This window comes from Podarcis filfolensis, assembly GCF_964270895.1.
Source record: "Podarcis filfolensis genome assembly, chromosome: 8".
Taxonomy (NCBI): domain Eukaryota; kingdom Metazoa; phylum Chordata; class Lepidosauria; order Squamata; family Lacertidae; genus Podarcis; species Podarcis filfolensis.
The window spans coordinates 3,518,992-3,530,327 of NC_139611.1; the positions used below are offsets into that span (position 1 = coordinate 3,518,992).

General features: G+C 41.5%; 1 protein-coding gene across 1 annotated transcript in view; it reads right to left on the bottom strand.

Annotated features, from left to right (window-relative positions):
- Nucleotides 1-10,741, bottom strand: part of SNRNP200 (small nuclear ribonucleoprotein U5 subunit 200) — a 51,772-nt gene extending 41,031 nt beyond the window's left edge. The window contains exons 1-7 of the mRNA XM_083629160.1: nucleotides 10,528-10,741; nucleotides 8,835-8,998; nucleotides 5,609-5,780; nucleotides 4,048-4,240; nucleotides 2,875-2,930; nucleotides 1,303-1,401; nucleotides 878-1,030 (exon numbers count right to left, since the gene is read on the bottom strand). Coding sequence (XP_083485286.1) covers nucleotides 878-1,030; nucleotides 1,303-1,401; nucleotides 2,875-2,930; nucleotides 4,048-4,240; nucleotides 5,609-5,780; nucleotides 8,835-8,998; nucleotides 10,528-10,572 — 882 coding nt within the window. The 5' untranslated portion in view covers nucleotides 10,573-10,741. The remainder of the gene's footprint in view (nucleotides 1-877; nucleotides 1,031-1,302; nucleotides 1,402-2,874; nucleotides 2,931-4,047; nucleotides 4,241-5,608; nucleotides 5,781-8,834; nucleotides 8,999-10,527) is intronic.
- Between the last annotated feature and the right edge of the window lie 595 nt (nucleotides 10,742-11,336).

The window sequence follows — 11,336 nt, forward strand, 5'->3', positions numbered from 1 at the left end:
TAAGACCCAGCATGGGTTTCTCAAAAATAAGTCATGCCAGACCAATCTGATTTCTTTTTTTGATGGAATTACAAACTTAATGAATCAGGGAAATGCTGTGGACAGTGTATCTTGATTTCAGTAAAGCTTTTGACAAAGCCCCCCGTGATATTACAGGGAAGTAATAGTGGCACTCTACTGGAAGTTTTTAAGCAGAGGTTGGATATCCATCTCTCATGGCGGCTTTAGCTGGGATTCCTGCGTTGCAGGGGGTTGGACTAGATGACCCATGACTCTTGGGTCCCTTCCAACTCTAAGATTCTATTATTCCTCTCCCACCTCAGGAGAGAAAGTACCCAGAAGACCATGACTTGAGGCCTCAAGAGGAAGACAGGCACAGGTTCTGGCACTGGCCTTCCAGATCCCAACCATTCAGGGCAGATTTTAAAAATGATGGAGGAAAAAGCAAAACCTAAAAGGAGCTGCCAAGAGAACCAAAGTAAAAGTAGAAAAATAAGAACAAATAAAGCAGGAACCTGAAAGCAGAAATCTAAAATGCAGCTCTATATAGACAAGGCAGAGACTAAATTGAGGGAGGCGGCTAAGGGAGTCACCCATCCCACGTTTCAGGCAAAGATCCCTGCCTCTTCTAAGCCGGAGTGTATGAGTGTGTTAACCCATTGTTGACACCTGCACAATTCCAGGAATCAAGGCAATTCAAAAGCCAGAGCACCTGGGAAACTACACACAGTAGGTCCAGGTCTTCCTCCCTTCTTAGAGAAGCCACACATGCAATATATTGTTGTTTTTCACATTAAGGTACAAATATACAATAACAGCTAGCACCAGTCCAGGAAAGAAGCAAGCAACCAGAAAGAAACAGAAGAAAACAGAGCACCTTTAAGATTTCCAGCACTTCATCAGCTTTTTTCTGGGATACGATGGCATCATCATAGAAACGGCTCAGTTGCCGCTGCAGCCAGAAAGCGTCAATGTCTCGGGGGTGCAGGTCTTTCTTTTTGGAGCTCATCAGTTCACCTGAGGCCACAAGCTAAGAGAAACAGAATTATCTGCACAACTTACTTGGCACACAGACATGAAAGCTTACAGCACACAAGGCTTAAAAAGAACTTGGTGAGGAAGGCCACATGTGTAGTGTTTTCCTCCACACTACGGCATATTCCCCTAAGGAGTTAGGAAGTTCTCCTAATCCACATAGTATCAGAGATTCTTAAATTATTCTGGACATATGCACACAGGCTATTGACAGTCACCACCCTAATAAATGGCAAAAGCCTTTGAATTTTTCCCTGCATGACTCACATTGGCTGAAAGGGTGCAGCGAACCACTGCCTCATCTCCTTCCATGTCATCGTCAGAAGCCTCATCCCGTACTTCACCGTAAACATCCTCATCGCCCTCCTGTGGGTGCAAGATAGTTCATGTTCAGTGCCCTTTCCAAGGACATACCACAACACTTCCAACCACCTAACATCTCTGTTAGGAGAACCAAAGACTACCACTGTTGAACATCTACCAGAAGTGACATTAAAGCAAAGGCAGGCAGGAGTTGAGGCCTAGAAGAAAACCTCTACTTGGAACTAGATACAGTGGTACCTTGGTTTACGAACTTAATCCGTTCTGGAAGTCCGCTCTTAAACCAAAGCGTTCTTAAACCAAGGTGTGCTTTCCCATAGCAGCGGGGGACTCAATTTACAAATGGAACACACTCAACAGGAAGCGGAACATGTTCTGCTTCCAAGGCAAAGTTCACAAGCCAAAACACCTACTTCCGGGTTTGCAGCATTCTTAATCCAAGTTGTTCATAAACAAAGCTGTTCTTAAACCAAGGTACCATTGTATTGTTCGCTGATTAAACTTTTTTTTTGTTATTTATATTTTATTGAAGTGATTTTAATTAAAAAAAAGATACAGAAACAAGGAAGAAAAGAACAAAGATACATATAAAAAGGAATATATATATGCGCAAAAATGCAGTATACAATATTCCCATACATTCTTCTATAAATTGCTACAGTCGTACCTTGGATCCCGAACACCCTGGACGTTTTCGCTCCTGAATGCCGCAAACCCAGAAGTGATGGTTCTGGTTTGCAAACGTTCTTTTGGAAACCGAACATCCAATGGGGCTTCCGCGGCTTTTGATTGGCTGCAGGAGCTTCTTGCAGCCAATCAGAAGCCACAATTTGGTTTTTGAATGTTTTGCGACTCCCAGACTCCCAGAATGGATTCCATTCGACTTCCAAGGTATAGTGTTATTATCCTAATACTTATGTAAATGTTAATAGCCTGCTACCAGGGTTCAAATTCTCACTCAACCAGTCATTCACTCACACCCTAACCTACCTCACAGGGTTGTTGGAAGGATAAAACAGAGAGGGGTGGAGAGAAAAACAAACTGCTTTGAAGTCCTTGGAGGAAGGAAATACCATGTAATCAAGTCAATCGCTACAAAATAATAAACAGTAGTATTGCAGCTACCAGTGTCCCTTTAATTTTAAAAACATCAAATGTAGAGTTTTCTAACATCTTGGCAACACTCCACAAACACAGGGTTCTATTCAACTAAGTCCCTACTCAAAACAGACCAACTGAAATTAGTGAACCTAACCTAGTCATCTCCACTAACATCAATGGATCTACTGAGCAGGACCAGCACTGACTGCCACCCATAAACTGGAAAGGAAGATAATCTTAGAAAAAGGACATGGGAAAAGAGAGGACTGCTTGTGTGATTATTGGATGCCTACATTCAAACTCCCATCATCGTGAAGAAAATGGAATGCCCTTTCTCCTTGGGGGTGCATGCAGACAAGGGCCACCCTCTGCTTGTCTGGAATATGCATATCCATTGACACCAAATGAATCACTCACCTCTTCATCAGACTCAAACTGCACATTCACCCCATAGGTCTCGTCAATGTTGTCATCTACAAAGGAGGACAAAAATCAGAAACAAGCAACATCAGGTGAGCAGAAGAGGTCACATGTACTATATAGAAGAATCCTGAGTTTTATTTGAAAAACAGTGTCCTCTGAAGGCAGGCAAGCAATGACCCATGCTCAGCTGTGCAGAAAGTCAGACTGTGCTCTTCAAAAGCACTAGTCACAACTTTGCATGCTATCAATAACCAACATTTAAAGTGGTTTGTACTGGCACATAAGCAGCAGAATTCAGTGCATGGTGGACACCTCAATAGATGGAGAGGCATTTGGGAGCCAACATATGAAGCTAGCCTACTATTAAACTCTGACTGAAATTGGGTCCTTAAAGGAGGAAATTTCCCCCACTGGGGTTACCCAAGAAGCTCTAACTGGAGTTGTTAAGGGTTGAACATGTAATACACGTGCTCCATCAGTCAACTATGGTGTCTCCTCAACATGAGCTACCCTGCCCAACAGCCACCACATTCTGCCATGAGAACACATTAGCAGAGGCTTCCAAACTTATTCACATCTCAGTGCTATTTGATGTCCAGGACTGGGAAACAATACTTAGCTCTAAACTCTCTACTACCTATAGCAACCATTCAGGAACAACTTCACAATTTCACTACTGTAACTCCCAGCTGTGCTAAGAAATCAGGCTCGTCCCTTCATCAACTGTCACCTGGCATCAGCCGCCACATCATGCTACAGCAGAGGAGAGGAGAGAAGGGAAATCAGGGCCACTCCATCAGCGCAGGTCATAGAATCATAGAATGGGGAGTTGGAAGAGAGCCTGAGAATCATCTAGTTCTAGTCCAACTCCTGCAATGCAGGAATCTCAAACTTTTAGCTCCTCTCCTTGAACCTTTCCATCCTAGCTAGTCATGAGAAGAACTTCCAACTAAGAACTTGTACCTGAGTTTACTTATTTTTTCCTCCATCCCAAACCACTTTCCTTTCGTGTCATGTATTTTTAGACTGTAAGCCTGAGAGCTGGTGCAGTATTATATGAAGTAATTTTTAAGTGGCTCTGAGAACCTTTTATTATTCTGTACAGAATTCAGTATCCAACTGATAAACACAGAAGAAGCTAAAAGATCCTGAGACTGCAGGCCCTACCCATGTTCTGGATCTCCTTGTCCCCGCCATAGTCTGTGATCTTCTTGCCCAAGTTCACCAGCACGTGATAGCGGGTGTCATCCGTCTGTCCCAGCAGCAGATCAATTTCTTTCCGTCGCTCCTTGTCACGTAGTTTTTCATTCTTGAGGACAGCCAGGACTTCATCAGCAGCTCCACAGAGAATGTCTCGGGGCTGCAAGAAACAAGACTGGACTTACTCTAGCGTCCAACTCAGGTGATGAGTGCCAACAAGATTGGAGCCAAAAGGGGTAACTGACAAACAAGATGTGCATCAACAAGCTTGGGAAAATGCCACATATTGCAGAAATATAAAAAGTACTTTTAAAATTACACTTTCTGACAGGAAGAACTGTTTGACAGTGGAGCAGACTGCCATAAGAGGTTTTTAAGCAGAGGCTCAATGGTCATTTGTCATGTATGACCTAGTTGATATTCCTGCATTGCAGGGGGTTGGACTAGATGACCCTTGATATCCTTTCCAACTCTACAATTCCATGATTCTGTGATGACCCTCTCCACCCAAAAAGTCAATGAGAATTAAGTATGCCCAGTTGTCACAGAATGCTGACTACCAGTTGGAAGAGAAAAATGGGATATGGAAGGACAAATGCCTTGCCTGAGCATCTCACAGCATAAATTGCTTGGGGATGTGAGTGCTGCTGTGGTCACTGAGCCTCTTGGGCTTGCTGATCGGAAGGTCGGCAGTTCAAATCCATGAAACGGGGTGAGCTCCTGTTGCTGTGCCCCAGCTTCTACCAACCTAGCAGTCTTAAAGTATACCAATGCAAGTAGATAAACAGGTACCGCTACAGTGGGAAGGTAAATGGTGTTTCCATGTACTCTAGCACACATCACGGTCCTCTGTGCGCCAGTAGCAGTTTAGTCATGCTGGCCACATGACCCAGAAAGCTGTCTGCGGATAAGTGCCATCTCCCTCGGCCTGAAAAGCGAGATGAGCACCACACCCCATAGTCACCTTTGACTGGACTTGAATGTCCAGGGGTCCTTTACCTTTTACCTTTACCTACACGACAACATTTAATTACAGCTCCTACATGTATTTCTGAGTACGTCTCCATATACCTGAGTTTACTTCAGGATAAGCACTGTTTTTTCTATAGTGTGAAACCAAGGGAAGCAGGTGCAATATTTCAGATGATGGACACATCATGCAGACACAAGACCAGAAAATCATTTAATAGAAATAAAATACATCTCTGAGAAATGTCCCCATTTGCTATTATTTATTTCTTGTATTCATTTGCATTTCTACCATCTCGGCACCACCACGGAAGCAAGGAAATGGTTCCTCATTGCTGAGCCACATATATTTAGTGTTAGCTGATTACATTATTTGCTAGGCTTGTGCAATTAAGTTAACTGAACACATAATGCCGGATACCGGTATAACTACAGAAAATTTAAAATGCTTCATATGCTTACATTATTACTCTCTTTGGTCCATACACAGAGCAGAACACATGGGGATATTAGGCATCTAGTTAATCAATGCCCCTAGAGGATTACTTTCTTCACTCACCTGATCTCCAAGAGCTGCCTGAATGAAGCTCAGCAAGACTTCATAGGTTTCTCGGGTCTCCTTGGTTTTGGGTTTGTAGATAATTCCCACCATCTCATCAATGCCCTCAGAAAGCAGAGTGTAACCTTTCATCTTGTTAATGTCATGTCTGTCCTCATCTCGTTTCCGCCTCCTAGAAAGATGGGAAGATAGGTGGCACACAATCAGGAAAGAGAACACCGGACTAATTCATAGCCAGAAGAGCTAAGCACATGCGCACACACAGAAGCACATGCTTCTTTCCCGAAGGCAGCCATGTTGAGGGAAATTTTTAATGTTTGATGTTGTATTGTCTTTTAATTTGTTGGAAGCTGCTCAGAGTGGCTGGGGGAACCCAGTCAGATGAGCGGCATATAAATTTATTATTATTATTATTATTATTATTATTATTATTATTGCTGCTACTATCTTAGGGAATAATGTTATTTTTACTGATGTTGGAGTACTACCATGTTTTCAAGGGTGTAGCTCAGCAGTGAATCATATATTTTGCATGCAGAAGGCCCAGGTTTAATCTTCAGCTACAAGGATCAGGGAGTAGTTGATGGGAAAGATAGGAGCTGCTGTCAGTTAAAATAAAGGAGCAGGCTAGAAGTTTCCTGAACAACTTAAATGTCCCTATAGCAACGATGGAAATACAACAGGTAATAAACCAACTCAAAATAGGTGAAGTGTCAGGGCCAGATGGACTATCAGCAAAATATTATAAGAAACTACAGGACTTCTTAATCCAACTACTGAAAGGTGTAATAAATGAAATTTTAGTAGCAGGAAATCTTCCAGATTCGTGGACTAATGCTTATATTACACTTATTCTGAAACAAGACTCTGATTTAATGTCAGTTAAAAATTACAGGCCAATCTCCCTATTGAACAATTGACTATAAGCTATTTGCATCTATACTGGCGAAACAGATGAAATCCGTATTAAAGGACCTAATACATCAAGATCAGGCCGGATTTCTCCTGGGCAGGCAGTTGAAGGATAATGTAAGGAACATAACTGATATTATAGAGTACCCTGAAATAACAAGCAGCGCTGATGTTTACAGACACAGAAAAGGCTGTGGACTTTTATAACAGAACTTTTAGAAAAGATGAACTGTGGAAAGACATTCTTGAAAGCAATTGAGGTAATTTATTCTAACCAATATGCTACGCTGATAGATCTTTTAAATTTTTCTGTTAAGACATTATTTACTAAGGGGACAAGACAAGGCTGCCCCTTGTCACCGTTATTGTTTATATTGGTTTTAGAGGTTCTGGCTAAAATAATTAGATCTGATGGGGAGATAAAAGGGCTAACAGTGGGGCAGAGAACATATAAACTTAAGGCATTTGCCAACAATGTGGTGATATCGGTAGAGGAACTTATGTCAGTATACCAAGGGTTATAGAATAAATTTTTAAAGGTAATTATGTGAAAGTCTAGAGTTAAGAAGAGCCTAGAAATTTGGGGAAGGATGAACTTGTCACTTATAGGGAGGATATATGTGATAAAAATGAATGCGCTACCAAAAATGTTGTTTCTGTTTCAAACAATACCAGTGATCAGCAATACAAGATGCTTTAAATAATGACAGAAAGATATTACTAGATTTATCTGTCGGGGGAGAAACCAAGAAAAAGTATAAATTATTGACAGGTGCCAAAGAAAGAGGTGGATTCTCCTTACCAGATATGAAATTATATTTTGAGGCATCTTTTCTTCGCTAGTTAAAGGAAAGGATATCATTGGAAAGTGGTTCCATATTAGATCTTGAAGGACACAATAACAGATTTGGCGGGCATGCCTATTTGTGGTATGACAAGGTTAAAGTTCATAAAGCTTTTGTTAATCATGTTATAAGAAAACTGGTGTATGAAGTATGGGACAAATACAAATATTTATTGGAACACAAAAAACCATGGTGGCTCTCTCCACTTGAAGCAATACTGGTAAAAAAAAAGGAATATGGGAAATGATCGTGCAACATATAAAGAATTATTAATAGAAGTAGATCAAGATTTAAAATTAAGGAGGTTTGAAGATATAAGAGAATTAGTAAATGATTGGCTGCAATATCACCAACTTAATGAAGTGTTTGACAAAAAGAAGGGTTGTTTAAAGAAAACCTCCCAGTTTGAAAGGGAACTGTTAGAGAATAAAACTAAGTTAATTTCCAAAATGTATAAACTTCTATTAAATTGGCAAACTAAAGAACAGGTCAAATTGGTTATGGTCTACTGGGTGAAGCATTTTGGTTATAATATGGAATTAGCAGTGTGGGAGAATATGGACAACAGGATTAAAATTTACAGCTTGTTACACTTTGAAGGAGAACTATATGAAAATGATGTATCGTTGGTATTTAACTCCTAGTAAATTAGCTAAAATGTATAAATCAAAGTCTAAAACATTTTGGAAATGTAAAAAGAAAGAGGGTACTTTTTACCACATGTAGTGGTCATTTAAGATGATAAAAGATTTATGGGAAATGATATACAATTAATTGAAAAAAAATGTTGAAAATAACTTTTCCTAAGAAACCAGAAGCTTTTCTCTTAGACATTATAGGTCCAGAGACCCCGAAGGACCAGATGAAACTATTTATTTACGCGACCACGGCTGTGCAGATTCTGTTAGCGCAGAAATGGAAAGATGGTACAACTCTGACCAAGGAAGAGTGCCAGATAAAACTGATGAACTATGTTGAGATGGCAAAACTTACAGGAAGAAATTAGAAACCAAGAAGAGGCGGACTTTAATAAAGAATGGGGAAAGTCTACAATGTATTTGAAAAACTATTGTAAACAATTACACACATTGGTAGGACTGACAGAAAACTTGTAGTAAAAATTTGAAGAATGGAATGATAAAGGATATGTAAGAATAGAGTTATAAAAGAGATGCGGAGGGGGAAATCATTATATTAATATCCACAGTGGGGGGGAGGGAAGTCAAAGGGGATTTTATGTTTATGTTTTCATTTTGTTTGTATATGTAAAATAGAAAATACAAAAGTAAAATTATAAAAAACACAAATTAAAAAAAGAAGTTCCCTGAACAACTGAGCATTTAGCTCAGCTGTTAGTGACAAAGGCCTGAATATGATAAGCACAGACATTCAATTATTGGATCCAACTCTAGAATTCAGTGAGCTATTACAAAACAGACAAAAGAACATATTAAATAGTCTTCACCCACTTTGCTCGTCTCTCCTCCTGCATCTGGGGTTTGGTCCTCTGGGCCTTGTCACCCATTCGAGTTCCTTCCAGCTTCCCCACCAATGACAGGACCTCTCCCGTAGGTTCATCACGCCGGGTTCTGTCAATCAGGGAGCGATCAGCTTGAAGTACAAGATTAGAGTTCTGGAAGAATCAAGAAGACAATGGGTGGGGGAGAGAAAATCTAAAGTTTAAGAAGGAAATGAAACATATTGTCAAATATTCTGCTATTAGAAGAGCCTCCTTTGCCATACCCCTCCCACAATTATTGGCTTCTATCAAGAATAAAAGTAATAGACAACTTCAGCTCTAGGGTTTCACATCATTGTCAGCAGCAGTTTGCAAAACAGTACCTGCTGTAGTGGTTAAGAGCTTGCATTAAAATCCCAAGATCTGTGAGTCAAATTTCAGCTCACTCAAATTCACTAGGTGGCATCAGGAAGACACCTATTCTCCACAATAGGAAGGGGATAGAAAAACTGGTCTGAGAGATTTGTATATGATTTGCTTTGAACAGTAAAAATGTTACGCAATTCCTGCTATTGTTATTAAAATGGGCAACTGTGTTACTTTACCATGGAGGGGAGGAACCTCTGGCTCTCTGGAACTTGTTGGAATACAACTGCCATCGGCCCAAACCAGCATGACCAATGGTCAGGAATGATGGGTGTTGTAATCCATCATCATCCAGCAGCGTCCAAAACTCCCATAGTGTTAGGCATGTTTTGTGACAGGAGATTTCATTAGTGTGAGCAGTTTCTGAACTCTTGGTGCAGTATACTGCACCTAAGATTTCAGATTTAAATTGCCGCTGCTAGCACTGAGGGTGTGGGAGGAGAAATTCCTCCCGCTCAACTTCCAAGAGATCAGTGCAGCAGCATCATGCAAGCTGATAGTTGCCACCTCTCAGCTGGCCTTACAGATTGGGCTGCTTCCTGCCTGGCCTGCCTGCAAGGAAAGGGAGTCAGGGGTCGAAAAGAGGTTCTTCATTCTTGCCACAAAAAACAGCAACTTTTTTCTAGTAATATTATAAACAATTAATACTAACAATCAACAGTATTTTTATAATTAAAGCGTTAGGACTGGGATGTGGAAAATATGAAAACAATGACAGGAGGCAGGATTGGAGATTTGGAGATATGCTTCAGAGGTCCAGACTATGGAGAGCCCGGAAAAATTAATAATTACAATTTAGACTACAATTTGGTCTTCTTCTTTTTTAGTTTTTTTGTTTTTAATCAGATTATGATGTGGATATATTGATTGGCTATTTTATTGGAAAATCAATAAAAATGATTTTTTAAAAAAAACAACAACAGTCTTTTTATAATTTACTATGAAACATTAATAATAAAGCACCTAAAAAGTACTGTACTAGGGGGAGCCAAAGCCTTCTGTAGGGGAAACAACGCTTTTTTGGGGGTTAGGGGGCGTTTCTCCTGCCGATCGCCCGCATCCTTGCGGCCGCATTACAACGTCGCCTCCGACACGCAGCTCTGGGCGGAACGCAGTTCCGGTGAGTTCCGGCTGAAGAAAAATGAAGCCCCGTTTGTAGCCATATTCAGAACAGGCCCACTGGACTCCAGTCAAGCTTCAGAGGATGTGGTGAGCCTTGCCCACGAACAACAAGCCTGGTTTGGAGCACCGCTAACCCCCCCGCGCCCGCCACTCACCGCCTTGTACTCGTACTGCAGGCTCCGAGCGGTGACGTCCGCCATGGCGGCTGCCCCGCAGCCCCGCTACCGCCCCGCAAGAGCAGCCGCTTCTGCCCCGCTCGGCCTCGGCGGCGCCTTCTCCCGCTCCTCCAACGCTGCGAAACGATCCCCACACGCAGCAGGCTGCCGCGACACTTCCGCTTCCGGGTGAACGCTACGAGTTCTTCCTCTTTCAAACTGGCTCGGAGGGATAGAGGGCAGAAATGAGTTCACAATCCTAGAGCGGCCGTTCCTTTGCCTGTGCACTGCACTTCCGGGTTCTGAATGCCATGGTTCCCTCCCTTCTCTTTCCATAGAGGGGGCTCATGGAAAATAACGGAGAGGGCCAGAAGCCTCGGGCTGCCCCCTTGATTCTGCCAAAATACAGGACCGGGTGAAGGGTGGGGATACTTTTTTTTCATCTGGTGCTGAAGTGACTGCAAAGCAATCCATTACAATCTATTGCAGCCCAACAGGATGGTCCCTCTGGAATTTCTCTCTCTCTCGCTCTCTCTCTCGCTCTCTCTCTCACACACACACACTAATGTGTAAATATATCTCTGCTTGGCTGCCCAGATCTTAAATATTTAAAATATATAAAAATACTTTTTATTAAAGAATTTCTTATTTTACAAAAGTACATGCATTGTCTCTTTTTTCAGGTTGTGTTTTCTACAGATCAAATACATTTGTTCTGAGACATTAGTGTTACAGTCAAACCTTAGTTCCTGCATGCCGAAAACCCAAAAGTAAATGTTCCGGTTTTTGAATGTTTTTCAGAAGCTGAA